We start from the raw sequence: 25,828 nt of genomic DNA on the forward strand, positions 1-25,828 counted from the left end.
AATCTGCACTTTGACAAACCAAAATATAAGGGTGGATAGGGCCGAGCTGCATGTCACAAGCCCCGAGACTGGCGTAATGACCAGCTAAAAACGCAATGGTACCCTCAGAGTCAGGGGTCAACGGGCTTGGGTTCAGGACTTCTGGGGAACGAAGAGGTCACGCTGGCCGGCAGACTATGGATGCATACGTAAATACAATTCAACCAGACCTCAATAACCTGCATATATCCCAGTGCTGTTTATGCACCTTGCCGATTTCGAAAGGGTTCCTGTTTGTCAAATTGAAATTACAATGCGAAAGGGCGCGCCCTGGATCATAGCTGGACTGTTCAATCTTCAAAGACTTGCTATTCACACCACCGCCGGCCGGGACCATACATGAAGCTATAGGCAGGCTGAGCCGCAAGCAAACATGTTTATCGAAGCTCAAAGAAAAGGGGGTGAAATACCAAGAGGAGAGTGAGCCTCATTTGTCGGATCCCCCCAGCCTTCCCGCACATCTGATACGAGACATTTGGAACCATACAAACCAGTAAAAAGCAAATGGGCAGCTCTCTCATGTGGAGTCACGCAATACTTACAGCACGCCGATGTTGCTCGCAGAATCACGAAAGTCCTTGTGATTTGTGACAACACAACAATTGCAGAATCGTTAGAAAAAGGCGTAGTAGGTATGGGATCAGAAGGTCCTCCTTTGCTATGCCATGGCCTCCGATGCCGGTCTCTCTACACCGAAAACCTGGAGAAATAAAAGTGAGGCGACCAACAGACTCGTGTGTCACATGGACACTTCTCCCAGGGTAAAAGCAAAGCGACGTCTCTCCTCGGCCTTTCTCCCACCCCTCCTCCCTTCCCCTACATCCAAGTTTCCCTCAATGTCTCTCCATTTGCCTTCGCTCCTCTCCCAAGTGTTTTCTGACTCGAAATGATGGGGCAGTCCCTTCTGCGTACGCCGAAGATCCCAAATGCAAGTGTTTCGCGCTTCCCTTTCGATGCCCTAGCAGTTGTTCATTAATGTGCCTCTGCGGCACAGTGTATTCGAGTGAAGATCACGGGTGTTGATCGTTATTGGTGGGATGAGAGTCTTTATTAATCAGACGCTCCCGCTCAATTCAGTTTCACGTAATTCCCTGCGCAAAGAAAGTCAGTCTTTGTCTCTATTTAAGTTTGTGCTGGCTGGCGTCGAAAACTCACCTGGGAATTGCCCAGTCTTTCCGTTCAATCTACCTTGCCACCATTCATTCTCGTTCTTTGTTCTGCTGATGATCTCGATAACATCGCCCGTCCTGAAGCTCAGGTCGCCCTCAGCTTGTGCAGCGTAGTCGTACAAGGCGGTGACATGCTCCGCCGCGGGCGCTCCGCTGAGTCGGCTGGGTTTGGGCTTGGGAGGAGGAGGCTTTGACTTTGCTGCGGCAATAGCGGCGAGTCCTCCACCAGAAGTTCCGTTCGTGGGCGGCGGAGAGTATGGAGGCGGCGGGTTCGCGTCAGCAGCTTCTCCTTGCTTGGTGTAGCCACCGTACTTTGTGGGCGCTGCTGAGGTTGTTGAGGCAGCTGAAGAGGAAGAAGGTCCAGCAGTAAGCAGGTGTTGAGGCTTGCCCTCGATTGCGGGACGGCCGCCGTATTTTACCGGACGTCTCTGACCAGTCGTCTTGAACTTCACAATGGATAGCTTCTCCGCCTGCTCTTGAATATCACCTCGCTTCTTGTGGAATGCCTCAAGTACGTCGAGCGTTAGGTCGAAGTAGCCAATGTCGCAGTGTTGCATCTTCTCGTGCAACGTGTAGAAGATGTTGAGTTGCATGTAGTAGAAGGACTGGAAGAGGGGCTGGATGAATTGTTGCTCGAGCGCAAACAGGCGTGGCAGTTCCTCCTTGAGAAGATCGTTGAAGTAGTTGAACTCCTGAGTCGCCTGCTCCACGTCGTTCTCCGCTTTCCACAGAGCCTTTTCATCCTTGGCATTCCGGTCCTTCTTGTCTTGCAGCTTCTTCAGGGTTTGCCTGTGTCGGTCGTAATCGAGCTTCTTATGTTCGCGCTTCGCTGCTGACTTGCGAATGACCTTGACGACATCGAGGAGTTCGTTGGCTGGGCGAATAACCCTACTTTCTATCATCTCCAACTCTGGCGCAAGAGTCTCCTGCAAATCCTTGACGACGGCCTCGTACTCTTCGCAGGCACGGATACCCTCGGGGTTGCCGCGAACCTCCAAACTGTCGGGATCCGACATGCGACCGGAAATGGGTTTGTAGATTTCGGTCATGGCCTTGCTGAATTCGATCTGATGGCTGAGCATGCCGTTGATGGCGTCGAAGTATTTCTTGGACTCATCGTGCAATCGCTTCGTTTCGGTTTCCAGCTCTTGAAATCTGCGCTCGGAATCGATGTAGACGGCATCCTTTGTGTGCTCGCCGATATTGAAGCGCGACTTGAATTGCTGGGGCGCCTGTTTGTCGTGGAGAAAAGGAGATCAATAGTCAGCCAGATTTTGTGTTCCGTCTTCACGTCACCACGCGGAAGGGACGGGAGGACCCCTCATTAAGTGGACACACGTACCCGAATGACGCTTTTCTGGAAGCCCCGGAAGCTCATGGCGGGGTGATTTTGTGGTGGTGATGTATCGGATTAGGTATTCGAAAAAGTTCGTGCCAATAAAGGGTCGAGAAGGTGGTATCGTAGGCTGAAAGTTTTGACGAGGGTCGTCGCTGCTTGAAAGTTGAGGGTATTCGACGTCCAACCTTATGAGGTGTGGGCTCTCGCAACCTGATTGTCGCTGGTGACGACGTAGGCGTGGCTGTGTCAGTCAGCTTCTGCGCAGTGTCGCTTGGCTGTGGCGCATGAGGTGCCGAAAGACAGGAGCTAAGGCGCTACTATGCAGAAGCTAAGGTACCTAAAGTAGGTGCCTGGCGGGGTCAACGGGAAGAACGGAGCACTGCGAGGTGAGAAACCGATGTTTCGCGGTGATGACGCTGCGATTTGTGGATGAGAAAAAGAATTTCAGAAAAGGGTTGGAGGGAAGTAAGGGGATGGACTTGAGGATATTCGGAGCTTCGGTTTGGGAAATTGAACAATGCAAAAGGAAGAAAGGCAAGTGGCATACAGTTGCTCGGTCGCGGCGAAAGCGGTGGAAGAGCAGGGCGACTCCGAGAGCCCGTCTCTGCAAAGATCCTCGTCCCCAGTCCGGCCGCATTCAGCATTTCAGCAAAGACCCAATTCACTTTGTCCAAGTCCTGGGAGGCCTGCCCGTTTACGTTTTGTTTAGCTAATCATCCTTGAGTAAGGGCATGTTAGGTAAGGCACATTACTTGTATGGCATGGGAAGGTACCGGTAAGGTCCAGGTAGGGACCGTCCCTTTACAACCTTCGGCTTCCCTACCGCGCCCGCCTGTGCTTCTTGACCTTACGAGGCGCGGCCCAGTCTTGGGCTGCTGCTTTTTCGGGGGTGTCGGTCCTGACAGGTGCCGTAGCCGAAACCGCCTCCCAAAAAGGACTGCAGCTGAATAGGGAACGTCATCCCAACAGATCTGGCCAATCACGGCCCGTGTGTTTATCCCCGACCCCGAGGCGGTCTCCGATGCAATTTGTCACGAAAAAAAACTATCCCCATACTGAGTAGGGTAGCTTCTCCTCTTTCTAGAATTTCTCTTTTCCTTTTTCCTCTCCCTGAAGCTCGCGTCCCTCTTCTTCCCTACGCCATCAACATCAAACACATCATGGCTAGCATCACATCATCCGCCTTCAGGCAGGCTGGTCGCCTTTGCCGCTATACGCAGGTGCCGGGTGTTCCCTCACGAGGCATTTCCTCATTATCAAGGGTGGCGGTTGCGCCAACCCACAGATTATCTCAGCAGCGCAGATACGTCTCGGAAACGAAACGGGATAATGCACAGGTTAACATCGAAACGGCCATCAAGCTTGACAAGAAGGACTTCATCGATGTTGTCCCTCAGTCTCCTGATGCCTCAAATGTCATGGTTAGCCCCATGGCTGAGGTCCTGAAGCAAGTCACTACAATGGAGGAGGGCCAGCGGCCCATCTATCTCGACATGCAAGCCACGACTCCCGTCGACCCTCGCGTCCTCGATGCCATGTTACCGTACATGACTGGTATCTACGGAAACCCACATTCGAGAACACACGCATACGGATGGGAAAGTGAGGAAGCCGTCGAGGAGGCTCGAGGCCATATTGCGAAGCTTATCGGTGCGGATCCCAAGGAAATCATTTTCACAAGTGGTGCCACCGAGAGCAACAACATGAGCATTAAGGGAGTGGCAAGGTTCTTTGGCAGATCTGGAAAGAAGAAGCACATTGTCACTTCGCAAACGGAGCACAAGTGCGTTCTCGACAGCTGCCGACATCTCCAGGATGAGGGCTTCGAAGTCACATACCTCCCGGTCAAGAACTCTGGCTTGATCGACATGGATGAGCTAGCTGCAGCAATTCGCCCGGATACTGCTATCGTCAGCATTATGTCGGTGAACAACGAAATCGGAGTTATCCAGCCATTGGAGGCGATTGGAAAGCTTTGCCGCGAGAGGAAGACATTCTTCCACACGGACGCTGCACAAGCTGTTGGAAAGATCCCCATGGACGTCAACAAGATGAACATCGACTTGATGTCTATCTCCTCACACAAGATCTACGGCCCCAAGGGCATTGGAGCTTGCTACGTCCGCCGCCGGCCCAGAGTCAGACTTGACCCTATCATCAGCGGAGGCGGACAGGAGAGAGGATTGCGAAGCGGTACTCTCGCACCGCCACTGATTGCTGGCTTCGGCGAGGCGTGCCGCATCGCCTACGAGGAAATGGAGGTATGCTCAAGGTTTCATTCAGTTCCCTTTCTCCCAGCCTCCCCATATGATGATTCGCTCCTACATGCATGGCTTTCTGAATGTCCCGTGACAAGGACGTCCATGTTGAAAAATAGCAACCTGTCTGACCCTATCCCAACCCTTCTGCTCTGTTCATGGTATCTCGCATCGGTACACAGCAGCTAACAATTTTATTAGTATGACTCGAAGCGTATCAAGTTCTTATCCGACAGACTCCTCAATGGCTTGTTGTCGTTGGAGCACACCACCCAAAACGGCGACCCTGAGCACTTCTACCCTGGATGTGTCAACGTTTCGTTCGCCTATGTTGAGGGCGAGTCTCTCCTGATGGCCTTGAAGGACATTGCGCTGTCTTCTGGCAGTGCCTGCACCTCTGCTTCTCTGGAGCCCAGCTACGTTCTCCGTGCTTTGGGTAATAGCGATGAGAGCGCGCACAGCAGTATCAGATTCGGTATTGGCCGTTTCACCACCGAGCAGGAGATTGACTACGTCCTCAAGGCAGTCAAGGAAAGAGTCGACTTCCTGCGCGAGCTGAGCCCGCTTTGGGAGTTGGTGCAGGAGGGTGTTGACCTCAACACTATCCAGTGGAGCCAGCACTAAGGGCATGCTCGACATGATGCACACCTCCGCATCAACACCTGCACTCTTCAGCACTCGACCCTTGTGAGCCCGTCGAGGATCTTGCAGGAAGACACCCGAGTTTTTCCTACCCGGAGTAGCTTGTATTAAAACCCACATTTGAGATACCTTAACAGCCAGCCTTTCGTTTTTGCTCAGGGATATTGGAGTTGGGATCGGGAACCATGGAGAGTCGAGATACTGGTTGGAAAGACCAGGCGCCGGGAAGAGCCGGCACGGCGGCAATCGGCTGTTTTTACCATGAAGAATTTGGCCTGTATACTACGGTTGTGAGCGATCTCATCAAAAGAACTTCTCTCAGTATGAATTACAATAGAGAAGCTTCGAGCTATGGACAAACACGCAAGCGAGAGCTCTATGTACTGGTCGACGGTGTGGCCTACAAGTGACAGTCTGGTAGACTTCGTAAGCCTTGACATGATTCCTCAGGCGCCACGGGTCTCTGCGGGAACATCAAGCGTGTCAAGAGTTCGTTGTCTCGAACCGCCAATCACTGCAAGCAAGCTAAATAGAGCAAGCGTAATGTCACCGGTTGTTCCGGCTTCTTCAGCGGTCTAATGCAAGGATGAATTTGCCTTGCACTGCCTACAGTACGAATGCTGTCTTGATACCCTGCTTGCCCAACCACGATGGCATAGACAATATGGTAGGCAGGCAGATAGGCGTTGTCGTTGCGGCATGGCCATGTAGATGACAACTTGCAAGTTGGGGGGGCAGCTCTTGCCAAGGCGGGCGGAAGAAGTGCATCATCAACCATTCCTCAAATGGTAGTGTGTCGGAGAGGGAAGGTCCAGACTGGCCCTCATTACGTCTGTTGTGGGCTCACATGGCCTACCTACCTTACCGGTAGGCACCTTACGCAGTATGCAGGGCGTCTCATCTTTCCAGACGAAAAGCGTGAAGCCTGAAGGTGTGTTGGGAATTGGGGGGCACGGGGAAAGGGGCGACGCCGCGACGATGGCGTGGTCGTTAGTTCGGAAGGCGCGAAGTCGCAAAATGACATCATGGAAGGTGCGCAGGGTACGAAGCTGCCCCTCCATCCCGCGTTTGTCCTCCACAATGACCCAAAGTGGCCCCCTCCTCTGCTCTTGCAGCCACAGGAACCATCTCCAAAATGACATCACACCTTCAGCTTCGTCTGGCAAATGCCATCGCTGTTGCCAGAACAATGGCGATTCACATGCTCCCTGCCTAAGGAAGTGGAGGAGCCTGGACGTGGTTCTCTCCATTCATAAATACCATCCATCCTCCTCAGCAACGCCATCACTCTGTTCCCACATCAACAACACACTCCATCCATCAAACGCAACCTACAAGCATTACACATTATTTGATCAATCAGACTCATCAGAGCAATCAAACCACACAATCTTCACCATGGCTGCCAACAACGATAACACTTCCACCCTCAAGTCGTACGTCGACTCTGCCACTGGCGCTGCCCAGAACCTCCTCGGCTCTCTTACCGGCAGCACTGCCGATCAGAACAAGGGAGAGGCCAAGCAGGACAAGGCACAGCTCGAACACGATGCTTCCCACGCTACTGCTAAGATTCCCGGCTTCACTGCTACCGCTGGTGGTGTGACCAAGGACGACCCCGATCGTGCTGGCGGCTCCTGGAACCAGACCGTTGGCTCTGCCAAGGAGACTGTTGGTGGTCTCGTGGGCTCCGAGGTAAGCTTGCCCACAAAGTCCACTCCCTGTTCCATAGGCACCCAGTAAGCTGACAGCGTGGCTACAGAACTTGAAGCAGCAAGGTCGTGAGCAGAACCTCGAGGGCCAGCAGCAGGAGGCTAAGGGCCAGCTCAACGATTACACTTCTGGCATTGGCAACCGTGTCCAGGGCACCATTGGTGGTGCCGTCGCTGGCCTTACCGGCGACAAGGCTGGCCAGGCCCACTACGAGGGTCTTCACGACACGGGCAAGACTCAGCAGCGTGGTGCCGAGCATGACATTCAGAAGCAGGCCGAGGCCAGACAGCACTAAATTCATCGCCAATTTGGCGTGGAGCGTGGCAGGACTGAGGAAGCAGATGGAATTTGATACCCCTTGCACGAAAATGCATATCTCCAGATAATCCTGCAGGTAGAGATGAATTGACTCATCAACCTCACTTGATTGTACCTATTTCGGTGTGATAATACGTGATTTCCAAACTCACACAAGTGAGCCCCCTCAAGAATATGTTGAGATCTAAAGGTCTAGATTGGGAAAGTGGATCTGGGGATGTCGACACGTTATCCACTGCTCCGTATTTCATGCAGCCTGGGATTATCTAGGTCGGCGCGATAGGTTACATGCGCTCCAATGCGCCTGCTGTTGCGCATCTTGATGATGGCAAACCCGGTGGCACGTTTGGGGAAAGATTGATTTTCACAGCAAGTCTTAATGCCGATGTTGTTCGGCTTGTCCTCACGAACTTAAGTTCTGCTTGTATTCTGGTCGCGCCAAATGGTTAGTTAACATGAGCGTCCAGTTGTTGTGGCGGCTTGGCTAGCAACTAACACTCATCCTGCACCTACCGGTGATCCAGTGAGCTAAACATCCCCGCTGACCTGAAATGCAGAACAAACGCAGCGCAAGCGCAAGGGTTAAAAGTCAGTAAGCCACTCAAGATGCAAGTGTCCAGCCTCTTACATGGCCGGTGCGTGGAGCCAAACAGAACCCGCAGGTTGCAGTGTTCGGATGGCACATTATGGCGCTTCCAAAGTATGTAAGGTACCTGACTGAAATCAAGGTATTGGAGACAAGCGAACAATCCTGCAGCTGCACACTTTGATTACACCAAGTTGTAACTAATTATGCCTTCCATGCCTTTCATCTTCTCTTCATCACGATTTCGGCTAGACAATCGCACCAGCACCAGCACCAGCACCAACAGAAGCAGACATGCCGTTCCGTCCCGCCTCGCCCAGTCGTCTCATCTTGTCTCGCTCGCTGACCGCCAGACAACCCCTCACCATGGAACTTACCCCTCGCCCATCGCCCACCGCCGTCCGCAATGCTGGGTTCCAGGTTCCAGGTTCTAGCCCTTCCCGTCGCGTCTTCTACCGCCAAAAGTCACAATCCGCCCGAGGGTTTCTCCCCATCTTGACACCAGTCGGTGGACTTTGCCCACGATATGCATCACAGTGGATACGCACAAATCCACCCAACGAAGCCCCGAAGACGAGGGCCGCGATGATGAGTGCTACTGTTGGTCACAAGCTCAGCCCTCGACTTCCAAGTTCCCACCGTCTAGGGCAGAAGAAGAACACCGGCCCCATCGGATCGGTTCTCGAGCCACGTTCGGGCCACAGTGAAGCCATGCTGGATACAGAAGTTTACCCTCGTCTGTCCAGTGACAGGTGACGCTCCAATATGCAGCTGCAGGGGAGACCACCAACCATGGGAGCGTCGCATCCCACAGTCGACGAACAGGACCCGTTAGGAGCGACCTCGGTGCCATTTATTGGCTCATGCCGCCCAGTGGCTGCACCTCACGAGCAAAAAGATGCAAGGGAGGCCGCATCCAAGAGGGGCAGGAAAAGGCAAGGAAGAGGAGGCATTATTTGATTGCGCTGCATCTGGAACCCGACTTACAGACCCTAACGTCGTACTGGCGCGCACAGCACTGCGCGGAGCGGAACGACCAACTCCTGCCGTCAACGGTCATGACGGGAGTACAGTAATACCACCGCGAAGCCCTCCATGCCCTCCTTGCCCTCCTTGCCCTCCTTGCCCTTCCTCTCCTCCGATTTCGTGTACACACTTCAGTCGTCATCAACGTTGCCTCCTCCCTCCTTCCACATCTTGACTGTGCCGTCTCTCTACTTTGAACACTGCCTTTGTCCGTCGCGGATCACATCCTGGTGTAGGCCTACGCATACTTATTGACGAATAACCCTTCCGTCGCATCATGGTGCGATAGTCTCTCGCCACTTACACTCTTCTCTTACGTGCTTCGCTCTCCGCCATGGCCGAGAACGAAGCGCGCCAGTGGACGTTCGTCCTCATTCTAACCGCGCTCCTCCTTTCCCTCGTCGTACTCTCCCAGATCCTGACAACGTATATCACTGCTTATCGTGTCGCTCCCAACGAGATCACATCTTTTATCGATGCCGTCGACTTTTCGGTCGAGGAGAACGAGAGCTACGATCGCGACGTTGCCAAGGTTCAGCGCCTAGAAGATAAGCTCCGCTTAGGTCGACTTCTGCGCGAGATCCAGAAGGGCGGCGATGACCTGCGTGAAGAGATCAACTTGCTGCTTCTCTCCGAAGACACCACTTCTCTACGCCTGAGCGCCCGCCTTCTCTGGGCGAGCAAGCGCCGCGATCTCGAGGAGCGTGTGCGCCGGCTGGATCTCGTGAGGATGCGCTTCCTCGTAGTATACATGGGTGTGGTCGCGGATCGGGCAAACGTCACAGCAGAACGTCAAATGCCCGTCGCAACACCAACGACACCGCAAAGAGACCCGGAAAAGACACCTGTTTCCCCTTTCACACCCCCAATGACCAACCTAAACGCCCACTTGACGCGCGCCTTGACGGAGGAGATTCGAGAGCGGCCGCCGCTGCGAAGGCTAACTACCCAAGCTATCGGTCATCGCGAGACTACGCAACCCGGGCACAAGCTGGGTTGGGCGGGGGTGGTTCAGGAACTGCAAAAGAGTCCCCGGATGCACAAGCGACGCTCCTCCATCGAAAGATCCATCGAACAGGAGTTGGCCAACTCCAAGCTGACGATCTGATACGACGATGGATTCAGGGAGTGTTGCTTGTAGCAGACATGGGAAAGCGTCGAAACTCTATAGACGGCACCTACATATACGCAAACTACGACGAAGAACGATTTACCGGCTTACGACTACAGGTTACATGGCACTAACGACGTATGAACACTTGCATATACATATTGAACAGACGACATATTATCTGGTGGCACTCAGCTTGAGGCCTCGGAGAAGCTTCTTTGGTGGGCATCATTGGCAGACTATCTGTCAGCTCTCCCACGCCCGCAGTTCTCACTGCGGGCACGAACTTTATGAAGAAAACGGAGGGGTCACAGGCGCAAGGCGGGCACGGAGGTTCACAGGAGTCTCACGGGAGGTTCATGGGAGGTTTACGGAGAGGATTGGGGGTGAAGAGAATTTTTTACTTTTTTGAACCGTTTAGCAGGAGGATTTACACATCACTTCACTTAGATGAGATACCCCTTTTTCACAGCATTATTAGCCCCATGGCATATTTACACTACACTTGATCAGTTAGTCTTTTCATTTTCCCAATTCAATACAAGATCCCCTGGCTTAAGCATACTGTTTGGATCCTGTCTTGCGCGTTCTTTGGCTTAGTGGGAAGGCAGAGCCACATCGTCAGGCCCAGTGCTGTTCCTCTCACCGACTGCTTGAATATTAGAATCGATTCGACTTGAAGACGTAGGGGGTCCCATCTTACCATCGAGAGCCACCAGGAATCTGCTCACACAGTTATAGCACGCAACCTGGATTCGTTCGTCAGCTTCTCTCACTTCCCAGCCTCAGCCCCTTCTCATCCCCCCTTCCACCGAGAAGAAGAAGAACTCACCGTCGTCGTAATCTCCACCACCTCCCTCTCATTAAACAGCTCCTTGAGCTTGGCAAACGTCTCGTCCTTGACCCTGACGTTCCTCGTCATCTCGTCCGAGTAGACGAGCACGGCCCACTGCTTCTCGCTGAGGTACAGCGCGGGGCGGCTGGCCAGGTCGAGCGGGGTCTCGGTCTTGATGGCGTCCATGCCTTCCTGGGAGACGCCCGCGGCGACGGCGAGGGGCGCGTGGTGGCCCCACTCATACCAGGCCTTGTTGACGACGGCAACGCGGGAGATTGCGAGCTCGCGGAGGTCGGCGGGGATGGTGGTCTGGGTGCGGACGGCGCCGAGGAAGGAGTTCCAGCCATCGGCGACGGGGGGCGCGTGCAGGAGGGTCAGGTCTAGGGCCTGGAGAGGACGGGGCGCGCGACGGGCTTGGATGCGGGAGACGATGGCGGCGTCTTCGGGGGTTGTGGTTTGGGGAGGGTTGGGGACGTAGGGGAGACGCATTTTGGATGGTTTTGGGGGGTTTGCGAAGGGGGAAGGGTTTCTTGGTGATGGTGTTGTGAGGGGTATGGTTGGTTTCTTTCTGGGTTTGAAAAGGTTGAGGAACCTTGAGAATGAGCTCATGTAACCCGATGTGGTTGGCGGTTTTGACCTGTGAAGTGATGATATCTTCAAGTTAGGAAAGTGAGGTTTACGGAATGCCTTCTTTTATTTCATCCGAGGGGTTTACGCGGGGTTGCGTATAAGTCCCGTCTCCACATCCCGAAAATCGGACGGGCCGAGCGAGCGTTCTTCCCCCCTCTTGCCAAATTTCTGGGTCTTCCGGTTGAATGCTGTCCCGGCGCGATGCCGGTGTCGCTTGGGACACCCGACTGTAACCTACAAGTCTCTCAAGGAACATTCGGGCAATTCGGCAGGGCACTCTCGGGTACGGATACTTCCTGAATATGTCGGTGACAGGTGGGAACACTTTTTTCAGTGGAGAGCCGTCTCGTTTATCTCCCTGGGGATTGGGGATGACTTGCATGGAGTAAATATGGAGGTGATACTATAGAGTCAGAGAGGTGTATTCTATTAATGTTGTTATGCCACCGAGAAGAATCGAGCATTAGATACAATGAAAATGGTATTTATTCATCATTGCCAACCAAATCGCAAAGTCTACAGGATTAGCAGGAGCGAGATGGATCTGTTGTTTTCCAAGACTTAGGTTGACAGTGACCCGTCCTTCTTCTGTCCCTTAGTACCTTACGGATGCTTCCTTGCGAGCACTTGGTCTTCATGAATGGAACTTCGGAATAAGTACCTGGCTGTCCGGGACTCTGATTTTGAGTCGCTAACGCTCCTAGCAATAATGTTACCTGTGCCCTGCTTGATCTGTTGCGCAACGTGCTGGACCTGCTCCTTCCCTCTCTGGGTTTCTGAGGATTGGCTTTCTTTGCTGCCGCCTGAGAGAAATTCCATGGTGGACTTCGCAAAGAACTCCAGTTCAAGGTGCAGGCCTGGGCAGGAAGCTTTGACGTCCTACCAGTTGCACAGCAATTACCAACTTACCACTGACACCAACTGGTAATTAAATACCTTAGGTCGCCAAAGCTCCCACTCCTTCAGCACTTTCGCGCTAGCTCGCCACCCGAACAGTGAACAGGCCCAACTCACCTGCTCCGTATCCCCGCCAGCTTCTCCACGGTACCTTACTCCACCAACAATCGCGCCGCGACCCCCAGCAACTTGCAGCCAACTGACGTGACTGCCTACAAGTAAGAACCTTAGGTGGGAAGAAAGTGAAAGCGCGAGGCGGGTCACGTGCAGAGCTCCTACCTCTCCCAATTTACGCGGTGGATTTTTCGGATCTCGCGTCGCCAGCAGCAACCTGGAACCTTTCGTTCTTCACCCCTTCTCTGCCAATAAATCCGTCACTCACTACGCAGCGACGATGGCGGAGATCAAGATCGACAACAAGGCCTTCCACGAGCGCACTTCGCGCCTCGCCAGCGCCTGGAAGAATGACTTGCGATCCAAGGATGGCAACATCTTCCACGGCGCCTCGTCCATCGTCGTGATGATGGGCAAGGTGGAGGAGGTCCCCGAGCTGCACAAGAACAACGCCATGCACGTTAGTCGCCTCCCTTCTAATCCGCGGCGACACAGCCATTCCCATTGTGTTTGCCATCGTCACCATGCACAGATCACGAGCTGACTTTCTCTTTTTTTCCGCAATTAGTTTTGGCTTCTTGGCTACGAATTTCCGACGACGATGATGCTGCTCACGACCGAGAAGATCTACATCCTCACGACTGCGAAGAAAGGTGAGGAGTTTTCGCCATCACTGCGCCGCACACACAACGAGCGTCAGCTAACTCAATGCCAGCGAAACATCTGGAACAGTTGAAGAACGGCCGATTCCCTCTTGAGGTTCTCGTCCGAGGCAAGGACGCCGCAGAGAACGAGAAGCTTTTTGTCAAGCTCGCTGAAGTCATCAAATCCTCGGGCGTAAGTCGTTGCTACGTGCGACCAACATCGATCGTTACTAATTCAATCGTCTCGCAGAGCAAAGTTGGCACCATTGCCAAGGACACCTCTAAGGGTCCCTTCATCGAAGAGTGGAAGAAGGTTTTCGCCGATCAATGCAAAGACATCGAAGAGGTCGACGTTTCCCAAGCCCTTTCCCAGCACGCCTTCTCCGTGAAGGACGAAACCGAGCTCCGAGCCATGCGAACCGCTTCCAAGGCCTGCGTCGCCCTGATGACCCCCTTCTTCCTCGAAGAAATGTCGGACATTCTTGATAAGGAGAAGAAGGTCAAGCACAGCGCACTGGCAGACAAGGTCGACAAGAAGCTCGACGATAACAAGTTCTGGAAGACGGTTGAGCTTCCAAACAAGACCAAACTTCCTGCAGACCTGGACCCCGCACAGCTGGACTGGGTTTTGGGCCCTCTTGTGCAGAGTGGTGGGAAATACGACCTGAAGATGAACTCAGAGAGCAACGACGACATTTTGCACCCCGGTACTATTGTTGCTGCTATGGGCTTGCGCTACAAGTCGTATTGCTCGGCTATCGCGCGCACGTATCTCGTTGACCCCAACAAGTCTCAAGAGAGCAACTACAAGCTTCTGTTCAACATCCACAACATGATCCTCAAAGAGGTTCGCGATGGCGTCGTTATCAAGGAGGTCTACAACAAGGCCTTGAGCATGATCAAGGCCAAGAAACCTGATTTGGAGAAACACTTCTTGAAAAACGTTGGTTGGGGTGTCGGTTTGGAGAACAGAGACCCGACCTTGATTCTCAACGCCAAGAACTCCCGAGCGCTGAAGGATGGCATGACTCTTGTCATCACAACCGGCTTTAGCGATATTGAGAACCCTCAACCACAGGACAAGAGCAGTAAGATCTACTCTTTGGTCATCACCGACACGATCCGTGTGACATCGAGCGAGGCAGTCGTTTTCACCGGAGATACTCCCATTGACGCGGATTCGAATTCCTTCTTCTTCAAAGACGAGGAGGAGGCTCAGCCTACGCCCAAGAAGGAAAAGAAGGATTCCCGAGTTGGTGCTGTTGCTACTAAAAACATCACTTCTACGAGGTTAAGATCCGAGCGGACAACCACAGTCGATGACGATGCGGACAAGAGACGCCGAGAACATCAGAAGGACTTGGCGTCAAAGAAGCAAAAGGAAGGTCTGGCACGCTTCTCTGAGTCCACCAGTGGGCAGAACGGCAAAGAGGTGAAGAAGTTCAAGCGCTTTGACTCATACAAGCGCGACAACCAGTTCCCTCCCAAGGTTCGCGAACTACAGATCGTGGTTGATGCGAGAAATGACACAGTGGTGCTTCCCGTCATGGGTCGTCCTGTGCCGTTCCATATCAACACGATCAAGAACGCCAGTAAGAGTGATGAGGGCGACTGGTCGTTCCTTAGAATCAACCTTCTTTCACCTGGTCAGGGAGTCGGTCGCAAAGACGACCAGCCTTTCGAGGATGCGTCAGCCCATTTCGTCAGAAGTCTGACATTCCGGTCGACGGATGGCGACCGCTACCAAGAAATCGCCACCCAGATTTCCAATATGAAGCGGGATGTGAACAAGAAGGAGCAGGAGAAGAAGGAGCTGGAGGATGTTGTCGAGCAGGACAAGCTCGTCGAAATAAGAAGTAAGCTAGCCCCTTCCTTGATCGCCCCGAGAAGCCTACTAACGAACTTTGCTAGATCGCCGTCCTGCTGTGCTCGACAATGTCTTCATTCGCCCTGCCATGGAAGGAAAGCGAGTTCCTGGCAAGGTGGAGATCCACCAGAATGGTATTCGATACCAGTCGCCGCTTAGCACGCAGCAACGTGTCGACATTCTGTTCTCAAACGTTCGCCACCTATTCTTCCAGCCTTGCCAGCACGAGTTGATCGTCATCATCCACATTCACCTGAAAGACCCCATCATGGTGGCCAACAAGAAGAAGACCAAGGACGTGCAGTTTTACCGCGAGGCGACTGATATCCAGTTCGATGAAACAGGCAACCGCAAGAGAAAATACCGTTACGGTGACGAGGACGAGTTCGAGCAGGAACAGGAGGAGCGTCGTCGCCGTGCCGAGCTTGACCGGCTGTTCCAAGGCTTTGCCCAGAAGATTGCCGAGGCTGGCAAGAACGAGAACATCGAAGTAGATGTCCCCATCAGGGACCTTGGCTTCCACGGTGTGCCTTTCCGAAGCAACGTCTTCATCCAGCCCACCACAGAATGCCTGATCCAGGTTGTCGAGCCGCCTTTCATGGTCATCACATTGGACGATATAGAAGTGGCTCACTTGGAACGTGTGCAGTTCGGTCTGAAGAACTTTGATTTGGTTTTCGTCTTCAAAGATTTCACGAGAGCACCTTACCACGTCAACACTATTCCAGTGGAGTTTCTCGACCACGTCAAGGAGTTCTTGGACTCTTCAGATATTGCATACTCTGAGGGTCCCCTCAACCTGAACTGGCCGACCATCATGAAGACGGTCACGGCTGACACCCACCAGTTCTTCATCGATGGTGGTTGGTCCTTCTTGCAGGCAGAGTCTGATGACGAGGGCGAGGAGTCTGAGCCTGAGAGTAACTTTGAGATCGAGTCTGACGAGCTTGACGAGGCTTCCGAATCAAGCGAGGAAGACTCTGACTTTGGTTCAAACGTCTCTGACGAGGAGGATGACGCCGAGATGAGCGATGAAGACGAGGGTGAGGACTGGGACGAGCTCGAGGCAAAGGCCAAGAAGCGCGATCGGGAGGACGCCCGTGGCGGTGGTGACGATGACGACCGCGGCCGCAAGAAGAGGAAGCACTGAGCATTTGGCTCGTGGAAGGGCACCATTTGATGAGAAATGGGGAATCGTAGGTACACACGGAAGCGTTTTTCCATGCGTGCATTGTTTTTGGTATCAATTGTATTATCAAATTTGTTGTGTAGGCGTCTAGGGTGGAGAGAGTATGGAGAGGTCCTTGGTGAACGCGGGCCGCCTCTTGCGGCCTTCAGGGCGACGGAACAGATAGCTTTCTTATTAATCCATGATGATTCCCGAATGGATATGCTCGGTCCATCCCTACCTTGTGATTGCATCATGAAGGCCAGCGAGGGCATACATTATTCTCTCTTGACACCGCTTATTGACCTCGAGCAACGACGCAGTGCAATAGACGAGCATAAGTTTTCCAAATGAAACTGATTTAATCATGCATCGAAACAATAATTTGATGGTCTACCTGACCCTTGACCCTCGAACTCCAGATTCCCTCGGTAAGCTAAGGAACGTTTTTGGTTTCTGCTGGTTGCCTACCTCGTCCTCCCTTTGTAAGGGGGGGCTGAAAAAAAGCTCATCATGCAGGGTCGAAAACCCAAAAAGTTCATGAAAGGAGAAAGCAGAACAAACAATGCGCGTCCTTGACCAGCCGGTAAAGAATACCATAAACAAAAGTCCCCCTTCCTGATCCTCTCCTCGGCAGCGGGAGACGCTGTGAAGGACGGGGTTTCCCTCGTTCAGTCGAGGCCCCCGTTACTCGTACAATTTCATGTCATTCCGTACAAAAACGCCGCGATGCTAGCCTTCCAAATCAATGCTGCGTTGGCTTGCCCAGTCTCACAAATGCGACAGGGGGAAAACGATGCGCTGGCCCCCGACTGACGACGATGCCGTCACACTGTATGCCAGTCTCGTCGATGTCACAAAAGGTTCGGTTGAGTCAGATGCTGCACGCGCACGAAGAGGGCGCAGCGACTCATCGCGGGCCTTCTAGGCTTCGCCGGGTCGTACTTCGCGACCTGAAGCCATTGCCGAGCTGGGACCGGCTCCCGGCTTGGAGCCAGGGGCATTGTTCCAGGAGAGGTAGGTATGATCACCAAGCTTTCTAGGTGGGTTATCAGTATCGAGGTTTTGAAGGGGCGTGGGACAGCAGCATAACTTGCTTACCTCGGCTTGATGAGATGGGTGACAGTGAAGATCACACCTAGAAGGATGCACATGCCGCCGACTACTATGTAGGCGATGCCCAGGAAAGGGTTTCTGCCACCCATGATCGTTCGTGTGGTGATAACGATGGACTTGCTTCCCTTGTACTCAGTGGTTGGGAAATCTGCGTCTGGATTAGTACTGAACGATGAGTCGGGTTGTTGAATAGATACTTACTATCGGTGATGTTAACCTCGTACGTGCCGGCCTTCATCGTCTCGTCGTCGTTGCGCTGGTAGAGCTTGCTGAAAGTTGGCAACCCAGCAGTCCTCATCCAAACCTGGAAGGCCTGCCACTCGGCGATGTTGGGCGGAGGGTGCTCAGTGGTGTAGTTAGGGTACCGGACTCTCCAGTTTGGCGGTGGCACGACATCAGCTGGGTCGTACTTGGTTTCCCCATAAAGGTCAGCGTCGGACGCCCAGGCGATACCCGAGTTGTTCTTCATCGGGTAAATCGAGTCCTCTTGGAGCATGCGGGGCGAAGTAAACGTATCGTTGAACATGGAGTTCGCAATCAGACCTGTCGCTATGTGAATATGTGATCTAATGAGCCAGTAGACTGCGTAAAGACTCACCACAAGGGTAGTACGGCTTCAGGGCATCCGAATCCCACTCCAGGGGCTCACAGGAAGAGCTGTTCACGTTGCTTGCGGACTCGGCATTTCCCTTAAGCTGCTTGTCGTAAAATGAAGCGACATAACGTCTGTGGTTCTGGTAGAAGTTCGTCAGGTGGTAATAGAACAGGACAGGTGGTCCCATATCCTCAGGAATTCTGAATTGAATTCTGCACTGCTTCGCCTCGTATGTAATCGGTCCGTCGGTGACATCGACAGTTGTCACAGCCCACTCGGCATTCTTCGTCTGGTCGTCGCTCTTAAACGCAGTGCTGATGTATTTCGAGTCCATTTCACCGAGAGTCGAGGTCGCTTCGGTGAGGCAGTTTGTGTAGTCGATGCGAATTTCCTTTACCTTTGAAGCGCGCGTTTCAGTAGTGGCTTTTTCGCTGTATTAAGGCTATGCTTACCTTCGCGCTCGCGTAGAGCAAGAGTCCACCGATCGGAGCAAATATGATTCCGATCGTGAAGAAGAGAGGGAGGACGGTCTTGGGCGTCAAAATCGGCCTGTAGCAGTCAGCCACCGATATTCCCTTGCGACTAGTCGTCTCCAAAGAGCTGTTGCCAAACTTACTGCCATGCCTTCAACCGTTGTTGTCTGAATGCCGTGTCTGTTCAAAAGCATGTATCAGTACCATGATCATCGGTTTCATCGTTTCCCAGCGATTCCGCGATTGCCGAAGGGAGGTTGGCTTCCTTCCGGGGCTTCCACATACTCGCTGGGCGGCGGCTCTTCTTCTTGTCTTCCTTCTTTCCAGTGTCATGTTGCGATTCGATGGAGTCGGCGTGGTTGACGCCAGGTGATGGATCGGGCATCTTGGGCAATCGTGCACTCAGAAGGTATGCGCGCGATTGATGTTGGTGATGTTGGCGATCTGTTGCTGTCGAAGAAGGCCAAACTAGAATGCGCTTACCCGGACAGACAGGAGAGCCGGAAGTCAGCGTAATTGTGGCTTGGCATTGGGTGCGTATATTGGGTCTAGCGTTGTGGCTGAGCAATCCACTTCCTCGTCGACACGGAGCACTGGCAGCCGCCGTTCAGTTGTTAACTGGGTCCCTGCAAATACCTAATGCACTGTACGCAGAACTCCGTACAGTCCTCTGTACATACGTACATGCGTAGGCATAGGACAATGGATGCAGCCAATCAGTCAGAGGGAACAATAGACGTCAAAGATGCATTGAACAAATATAAGTTTTTTGGTACCACAGAATGCCTTATGATTGTTCTGTGTAGTTATTTGGTGAGGCCTGCCCAGTCCAACTCCCAAATGGTTTCTATGAATGGAACACTCGTAAAGAAAGATCCATAGCCCCACCGTAGTGCTTTTCAGTGACATTCAGTGATTGCTTATCCACCTTGGGCCTACTGCTATGTACAGAGGCGTGAACTCGTCCCTTGAAAAATATAACCACAATAGCACATGCACGTCAAGAGAAAGTGCAAATTGCTTCTACTCTGAGTGGTTAAAAAAAACTTATAGAGCTCCACATATGAACAAAATTTTGTCATCATTCGACTATTGTGCACCCAAAAGAGCAAAATGTTCCGAAACCGAGAATCGAACTCGGGGCTATGCCTAACCTCTCATGTGAGATGAGAGGGCATCATGTTGGCCACTACACCATATCGGATTGCTGAAAATTGGAGAAAGTTTGCTGACTATGATCCCTACTGTAAGCCCAGTTCGTCGCCAGGATCGTCGCCCAGTGCCACAGCTCGGACACTGGATGGTCTTCTCCTCTTCCTGGCTTCCAATGACGATACTGTTCATGTTTTTTCTTTCCGGTACGAGGGGTGATGTTGTCTTCTTGGTGTGCCTTGAATTGTAGAAGACGAATATTACTGATCTTCCGCTGGTCCTAGCTAGAACTCTGTCATAGTGCTTTGGTTACTTTTGGTCCCTGGCTGTCTGTCGTACGCTCGGTCTTCATTTTCCATCGTTGTCTCAACTTACAGAGTATGTTCATCATATGGCCGCCGGGTTGTAATTAGTTATGAATCATAGTTCTCAGCCTTCGTATACCAGGCGGTAGCTGATGTAGAATGCAGTTGTAGAACGCTTACGTTGGACGAGCACCTGATCCAATTGTAAGTATTTGCCATCAGGAGCTTTGAAGGGCAGTCTCGTCAAGGGACACTTATCACGGCCAAGGGACATGGACTTTGATGAAGCAGTTGCAAGTCACTGCTCACCCAGCCATGAAAGATGGTTCAGCGTAGTTCCCAGTGTTTCTAGAACAAGTCACAGAACATCCCAGATTGACTCTGTCTTATATCACACCTTATAGGCCATTGCTTAAAATGACGATTTCGCAAACAAACATGGGCCGTCGTAAAGCATTAAGGATTCAGCTGTAGGCGAGACTTGGCTGTCTGAAAAGGACTCGACAATGCGGCCTGGTGAAAGCGGCAGGCCGAGGTGTCGTTTGGAAAGTGCATCCTGAGACCAAGCAGCTCCCACAACTTTGGCTGGGAAAGGGATCGTTCCCCCTTGCCCGTACCCCTAAAAGGGTTGTACCGGCTTTGATCAGCGGGCTATCGAATGAAGGAGCCACTGGCAGGAGAGGTTTGGTGAGGGGCAATTGCGGGTGGACGGGGTAGTCCCACTGAAAGCGCCCTGAAATTCCACGGGAGGCCGTCCCCATGATGACATGGCCGAAACCAGGGGATCCAAGATGCCTCAGTGGGAGAGTACGTACCGGCCTGGATATCATCTGAGGCAAGGAGGCAAGGAGGCAATGGAATGAAAGCAGGCAAGGTGTCCTGGGATGCCTGGCAAGCCTGGGTTGATTTGCAAGTTGAGCCAGTCAGAGGCGTCGCTGAGAGCTGCACAGAATCGCAACCGAAGCGGCTTGGAAGGTGAAGCCCGGACACTTCGGGCTGCAGGGAAGGCAAGCGGCAGCCGGCCACAAGCTGATCTGTGCGCCTTCTAGAACTCTTCGACGGTCATGACTGGCCAACCGGGGCAGCAGGGCCCCTCAAAAGCTAGGACCTCACCGTCACCTTGTGGAAGGAGATGGGGACATTGAGGAGCAATGGAAGGAGGGAAGGAGGGGAGCACCTGCTTCTTTGCTGCTGTTGTTTGACTGGAAGCAGCGATGCGTCAAAGGCCCTCCGTGCCTCCTGCTTCTCAACCCCCCCACCTTCTTCCCCCCCATCCCAGAGCAATCCACGTCCCTAAACCGAACCCAAAAAGCTTCCCTTCCCTTGGCCTTTTCCACTTCTGCCATTCTTCATTTCGTGCTCTCATCACGTTGCCTCCTTCCGCTTCCCTCGACCTGAACAAACAAGCGAACGCTATCCTCGTGGCCAAACCTTGAAACCGGACGACAGCACGAGAGCAATCGGCCACTTGCTTCGCCCCTCGTCTGTCCCATTTCTCAGCTAACGGCATTCACGACCTCGACCTTACCGTACCCTTGGTTGCTTCACCGCACGAAGTTGACTAGCGACCCTCTCTTCCTCCTTCTCCCTTCTCTCACGTATTGCTCTCGGAGATCTTCATCCGCGTTTGAGCTATCAATAAATCTCCTTCCCGGTCCTGCCAGTTCTTCGCTCCAGTATACGGTTGACAGCATCCTCCTACCTCAATAGTCGGTGGCCAATATCACGAAAGCTAGCGAGCTCCCCGCCCAGATCATCATCACCCTACTAGCTAGCTCCTCCCGCTGTGGTAAGTAATAGCTCCCGTCCATTTATTGCCACGCGCAGCCCCAGCCCAATTGTCAAGGTTAAGCCCATCAAACACCGGCCTTCCCTTGCTTGTCATCTCGCTTCAACAGCTTCTGCTCTTCGCAGCCTTCTTGTTATCTGCACCGGACTCTTGATACCAACTTGAGAGTCCCTGGTATTCATCTTATCCCATCTCTCCTTCCCTTGTTCACGTGGTATCTATTCGGAATCTTGCCACCCTACTACGTCAGAGCTCTTCCAGCCTGTTGAACACGATCCGCCTCATTTCATTTCCTTGCCTGTACCCTACGCAGTCGTTGGCCAGCGGTGTCCAGCTTGATTGGTGCAGCCTGAACGCGGGGACGAAGCATTAGGTGCTTCTTTACTTGCACCCTGCTCAACGACCCCACCAATTTCGCAACATTCTTTTATTCACCATCCACCCCGAAGACCTCAGCGAACCTGGCAACCCTCTGGCAACCCTCCAACATTCCTCACACTACTGCCTGGACGTCGTGGGCCGAAGCTGATCTGAGCACAAATAGTTCGCATACAGCTCTTTACCAACTTACTCGCTGTCAACGTCGTTGCAAGCTGCGCCGGCCGAAAACCTTCCTTCAGGCGATTCGTGACGGTCTGTTTCCTCGAATCGAAAACATCCATCCTTGTACAAGTAGCTATACTGCAACCATGTCCGGCATGTTCAAGAGTCCTTTCGGGGCAAACGCCAATCCTTTCGGAGGACCTACCGATGGACCTCCTGCAGGAGGCAATGCCATTCACCGTGTAATCGAAGAGGAAGAGAATGATACTGTTACTTCTCCGACATCACCAAATTTCGGTATGAATACTGGAATGACTTTCAACGGCCCATTCGGCGGTGATGCCGCAGACGACGCCGCGCCTTCTGCGCTGAGAAGCCCACCGAACCCCGAGAGTTACCCTGCCCAGTACAATTTTGGCCGCCGAACCTCGGTCTCTGCTGAGTCTCTCAAGCCTAGCGCCGACACATACGACAACTGGTCGCCCCCTTATCACGAGAAGACCAAAGAGCAGTTGGGTCGTTTGCAAACTGCCATTGAGGGCAATTTCTTGTTCTCCCACCTAGATGAGGAACAGAGCGGCCAGATTCTGGGCGCGCTGAATGAGAAACCCATTCCCGCCAAGGATATCAAGGTAAGTCCAGTTGATAGGATGGTGCTTTGGAGCTGCCTAACACTCCGCCACAGGTTATTAGCCAAGGTGACGCGGGCGACTTCTTCTACGTTGTAGAGAAAGGGTCATTTGACGTATATGTCAACAGCAGCGGTACCCTGCAGCCTGGCCCCGAGGGCATGGGCCAGAAAGTCGGTACCATCCAGGCAGGGGGCTCATTTGGTGAACTGGCCTTGATGTACAACGCTCCCCGAGCTGCGACTGTCATCTCTGCCGAATCTGGATGCACCCTGTGGGCGCTCGATCGCCTGACGTTCCGCCGTATTCTCATGGAGTCGACATTCGCTCGGCGACGGATGTACGAGAGTTTCCTCGAAGAGGTGCCTTTGCTGCAAAGCCTCACCCCGTACGAGCGATCCAAGATTGCCGACGCGTTGGAGACTCAGAAGTACGCCCCTGGAGAGACCATCATCAAGGAGGGAGACCCAGGTCACGCGTTCTTCCTTCTGGAGAGCGGTGAGGCCGATGCCTACAAGGGCGGGGTCAAGGAATCTGTAAAGCACTACAGCAAGGGGGATTTCTTTGGTGAACTGGCGCTTTTGAACGATGCCCCTCGCGCCGCTAGCATTGTCGCGACGACGGATGTCAAGGTTGCGAGTCTCGGCAAGAACGCCTTCCAGAGACTTCTTGGTCCCGTTGAAGGCATCATGAGACGGACAAAGTACGAGGAGGTCGAGAGTGGTGTTGAGGAGATGGATCCGCTTCAAGCAGCCTGAGAGGAACTTGAAGATATTTGTTTTTGCGTATGATCCAAGTTTGGATGGCAGACATTGGGAAGGTTGAAGAGGGTGAATGTCAAGATTCACAACGGCGTTAGGCGGAACCCCCTACCTTCGCTTCCTAAGAGACACGGCTAGTGACGTCCAGATACCTGTTAGTAAAGATTATATTTCTTCCATGGTGCATGAGCATTTGGCGTTTGTGAAAATAAGTGTTACAGGTGGTATCATTGGCTTGGTCTTTTGTTTGGTACAGCTGCAGCGGCTGCCTCCTTGCGATATATGCATGGGGCGGTGCTTCTCAGCCGCCTCTTACCCTCATTTCTTCTAGGACTTCTTGTCTCAATTGCTCGACTGCGATCTCAGTTTCGAGCGTCCTTCCAACGCCCTTCTTCCAATTCTCCTCCAGCCCCTTCATCTCTGCTGCTATTTCTTCCTGCTGGCGTCTCCGGGCGACGGTCAGCACGTCAATGAGACGCTTTGTTTCGGCGAGGTCGCGCTCGAAGCCTTTCAGCTCGTTTTCGAGCCCCCAATTGCCGATCAACCACGCGTTCTTTCCCCATTTGTCCAACAGGTTCAGATTTTGAGCACGAGTATCGAGGTAGGCGTAGGAAATGTAGGCCTTCTGGAGTGAATCGGCGAGGCGAACACGATCTTCTGCTGTAGATGTTGCCCCGGAGTCGGGGAAAGGCTCTTGCGTTTGATAACGCTCGAGATCGATGGCTTTGAGAGGCTGTTTGGAGGCGACGCGCTCCAGCTCGAGTTCGACGAGGGGGGAGAAGGAGGGTTCTTTGTAGTTTGGCGTAGGCGCCGGTGAAAAGGTGGATAGTTCAGCTCGGATTAAAGACTCGGCAGCTTCGCGCTCTGCTGGTGTGGGCTCGTCATCAATATCTGCGGGCGTAGTTCGTTAGTCGGAGGATATGCGCTGCGGGCGATTGGCATAACAAACGTACATGGCAGCGACTCGTGGAAGGCGTTCAACGTAGACATTATGCAAGTGCTCCCCCAACGAGGAATTCCTAACCGTAAATCGAGGATAAAGACAGATTCTAGTCTGTCAAGCGGTCCGTATTGCCGGTGGAGGGGTTCGGAGGAGTTGATGGTGTGGGCGATTTCCGTAGTGGTAGGTAGGTGTCTTCGCTGGTGTCAAACAGGCGCGAGGCTGCCGCGATCGTGGTTCAGAAATTTGGAACCTATGGACGCATTGACGCACTGACGCATTGACGAACATTGGATACCCACATACCTTACCTTAGCTGCCCGATAAGAAGATAAAGCCGGCTACAAGGAAGACGGGCCCGTGCGTGCATCTGGCTTTGTGGGATCGGGCGCACAGGCCATCCCGCCGTCGATCATTGGTCCGGGGTGCGAAGCTTGCGAAAGGTCCACTCACACAGACGCAACGCTTGGGCAGCCAGATTGCCTCGGCAGGCAAATCAGCCCTCTCCAGCAGTCGACTAGCGACGCTTCAGTGCTAGCGGGCTGAAAAGGTCCCCTGGCTTTAGGGAACCCCACCCGCCATCTGCTGCCCCGAGTGCCTGGGCTGGACTCGCTCTACGCAATCCGTCCCGACTTTCCAGTTCCATGAGAGGCGAGCACGCAAGACATCGATTAACTTGGCAGATGCATGATGGGACGACGCAGGACCTGACGTGCAGGCATGGCGTTAGTTGACGATGGCTTCTCGCCTTGCCCCACTGGGACCTTTCTTCTTTCTGGCTTTTTCTTCAACAGCGCTGGGCTTACTAAAAGGCTGACGCAAGGTGCTAAAAATCTGCACTTGCCTGATGAAACTGCTTGTTTTCTTTGACAGCAGCAAGCCTCACATTTATCCGAGAAACATGACAACACCAGAAACACCACAGAGGCGTCGACGACATCGGAATGGAAGCGTTCATTACGCCTTCATTCTTTCTAGACGGCTTCCACGTGGGAGCAGGCGTAAACAATCTCTCGTAATCTCGTTTTTCCTCGGAATGAGCGTCTTCCAGATAGTCCATCGCAACCCATTTCCACCGGTCGAGAACTATTCAACATTCCCAGTGGATTCTCCCATCGGCACGTAGTACCCAAAAGAACGGGACGAATTATTTCAGCTAGAGAATGCAC

At 53.0% G+C, this 25,828-nt stretch overlaps 7 protein-coding genes across 7 annotated transcripts; 4 read left to right on the forward strand and 3 right to left on the reverse strand.

Moving 5' to 3' along the window:
- Window positions 1-436: 436 nt before the first annotated feature.
- Window positions 437-3,219, reverse strand: HER10_EVM0011374 (BAR domain-containing protein). Its single transcript, XM_035480807.1, has 3 exons — window positions 2,551-3,219; window positions 1,195-2,440; window positions 437-1,130 (listed from the first exon to the last, which is right to left on the reverse strand). The coding sequence occupies exons 1-3, from the start codon at window positions 2,584-2,586 to the stop codon at window positions 1,108-1,110; spliced, it is 1,305 nt and encodes a 434-aa protein (XP_035338910.1). The 5' UTR covers window positions 2,587-3,219; the 3' UTR covers window positions 437-1,107.
- Window positions 3,220-3,707: 488 nt separating this feature from the next.
- HER10_EVM0007941 (cysteine desulfurase IscS) lies at window positions 3,708-5,429 on the forward strand (the record flags this gene model as incomplete). Its single annotated transcript, XM_035477479.1, has 2 exons — window positions 3,708-4,808; window positions 5,007-5,429. The coding sequence occupies 2 exons, from the start codon at window positions 3,708-3,710 to the stop codon at window positions 5,427-5,429; spliced, it is 1,524 nt and encodes a 507-aa protein (XP_035338607.1).
- Window positions 5,430-6,845: 1,416 nt separating this feature from the next.
- HER10_EVM0011719 (uncharacterized protein) lies at window positions 6,846-7,455 on the forward strand (the record flags this gene model as incomplete). The annotated part of the gene is made up of 2 exons (XM_035481142.1): window positions 6,846-7,142; window positions 7,210-7,455. 2 exons carry the CDS (start codon window positions 6,846-6,848, stop codon window positions 7,453-7,455), a joined length of 543 nt encoding a protein of 180 aa, XP_035338949.1.
- A 4,910-nt stretch (window positions 7,456-12,365) lies between these two features.
- HER10_EVM0013389 (FACT complex subunit SPT16) lies at window positions 12,366-16,722 on the forward strand. Its single transcript, XM_035482750.1, has 5 exons — window positions 12,366-13,137; window positions 13,246-13,330; window positions 13,393-13,514; window positions 13,572-15,177; window positions 15,233-16,722. Exons 1-5 carry the CDS (start codon window positions 12,958-12,960, stop codon window positions 16,336-16,338), a joined length of 3,099 nt encoding a protein of 1,032 aa, XP_035339103.1. The 5' UTR covers window positions 12,366-12,957; the 3' UTR covers window positions 16,339-16,722.
- A 4-nt stretch (window positions 16,723-16,726) lies between these two features.
- On the reverse strand, window positions 16,727-19,019 carry HER10_EVM0002393 (LEM3 family/CDC50 family protein). The gene is made up of 7 exons (XM_035472106.1): window positions 18,826-19,019; window positions 18,684-18,720; window positions 18,520-18,616; window positions 18,071-18,464; window positions 17,674-18,015; window positions 17,458-17,620; window positions 16,727-17,395 (listed from the first exon to the last, which is right to left on the reverse strand). The coding sequence occupies exons 1-7, from the start codon at window positions 18,923-18,925 to the stop codon at window positions 17,281-17,283; spliced, it is 1,248 nt and encodes a 415-aa protein (XP_035338077.1). The 5' UTR covers window positions 18,926-19,019; the 3' UTR covers window positions 16,727-17,280.
- Window positions 19,020-21,252: 2,233 nt separating this feature from the next.
- On the forward strand, window positions 21,253-23,867 carry HER10_EVM0011849 (cAMP-dependent protein kinase regulatory subunit). The gene is made up of 2 exons (XM_035483160.1): window positions 21,253-22,961; window positions 23,015-23,867. Exons 1-2 carry the CDS (start codon window positions 22,476-22,478, stop codon window positions 23,714-23,716), a joined length of 1,188 nt encoding a protein of 395 aa, XP_035338956.1. The 5' UTR covers window positions 21,253-22,475; the 3' UTR covers window positions 23,717-23,867.
- An 86-nt stretch (window positions 23,868-23,953) lies between these two features.
- HER10_EVM0010692 (breast carcinoma amplified sequence 2) lies at window positions 23,954-24,906 on the reverse strand. Its single transcript, XM_035480144.1, has 2 exons — window positions 24,673-24,906; window positions 23,954-24,610 (listed from the first exon to the last, which is right to left on the reverse strand). The coding sequence occupies exons 1-2, from the start codon at window positions 24,707-24,709 to the stop codon at window positions 24,021-24,023; spliced, it is 627 nt and encodes a 208-aa protein (XP_035338860.1). The 5' UTR covers window positions 24,710-24,906; the 3' UTR covers window positions 23,954-24,020.
- Window positions 24,907-25,828: the final 922 nt, after the last annotated feature.

Source organism: Colletotrichum scovillei, assembly GCF_011075155.1.
Source record: "Colletotrichum scovillei strain TJNH1 chromosome Unknown Contig00001, whole genome shotgun sequence".
Taxonomy (NCBI): domain Eukaryota; kingdom Fungi; phylum Ascomycota; class Sordariomycetes; order Glomerellales; family Glomerellaceae; genus Colletotrichum; species Colletotrichum scovillei.

Bases quoted from the DNA above. Each gene is read 5' to 3' on its own strand.
- HER10_EVM0011374 (XM_035480807.1), bottom strand. From the start codon at position 2,586: ATGAGCTTCCGGGGCTTCCAGAAAAGCGTCATTCGG. The intron at 2,441-2,550 runs GTACGTGTGTCC...CACGACAAACAG, and splicing joins TCCAGAAAAGCGTCATTCGG to GCGCCCCAGCAATTCAAGTC. The intron at 1,131-1,194 runs GTGAGTTTTCGA...TTCTTTGCGCAG, and splicing joins AAAGACTGGGCAATTCCCAG to GGAATTACGTGAAACTGAAT.
- HER10_EVM0013389 (XM_035482750.1), top strand. From the start codon at position 12,958: ATGGCGGAGATCAAGATCGACAACAAGGCCTTCCACGAGCGCACTTCG. The intron at 13,138-13,245 runs GTTAGTCGCCTC...TTCCGCAATTAG, and splicing joins ACAAGAACAACGCCATGCAC to TTTTGGCTTCTTGGCTACGA. The intron at 13,515-13,571 runs GTAAGTCGTTGC...ATCGTCTCGCAG, and splicing joins AAGTCATCAAATCCTCGGGC to AGCAAAGTTGGCACCATTGC.
- HER10_EVM0002393 (XM_035472106.1), bottom strand. From the start codon at position 18,925: ATGCCCGATCCATCACCTGGCGTCAACCACGCCGACTCCATCGAATCG. The intron at 18,721-18,825 runs GTATGTGGAAGC...GCTTTTGAACAG, and splicing joins GAAGAGCCGCCGCCCAGCGA to ACACGGCATTCAGACAACAA. The intron at 17,396-17,457 runs GTAAGCAAGTTA...TAACCCACCTAG, and splicing joins ACCCATCTCATCAAGCCGAG to AAAGCTTGGTGATCATACCT.
- HER10_EVM0011849 (XM_035483160.1), top strand. From the start codon at position 22,476: ATGTCCGGCATGTTCAAGAGTCCTTTCGGGGCAAACGCCAATCCTTTC. The intron at 22,962-23,014 runs GTAAGTCCAGTT...ACTCCGCCACAG, and splicing joins TTCCCGCCAAGGATATCAAG to GTTATTAGCCAAGGTGACGC.
- HER10_EVM0010692 (XM_035480144.1), bottom strand. From the start codon at position 24,709: ATGTCTACGTTGAACGCCTTCCACGAGTCGCTGCCAT. The intron at 24,611-24,672 runs GTACGTTTGTTA...CTACGCCCGCAG, and splicing joins CTTCCACGAGTCGCTGCCAT to ATATTGATGACGAGCCCACA.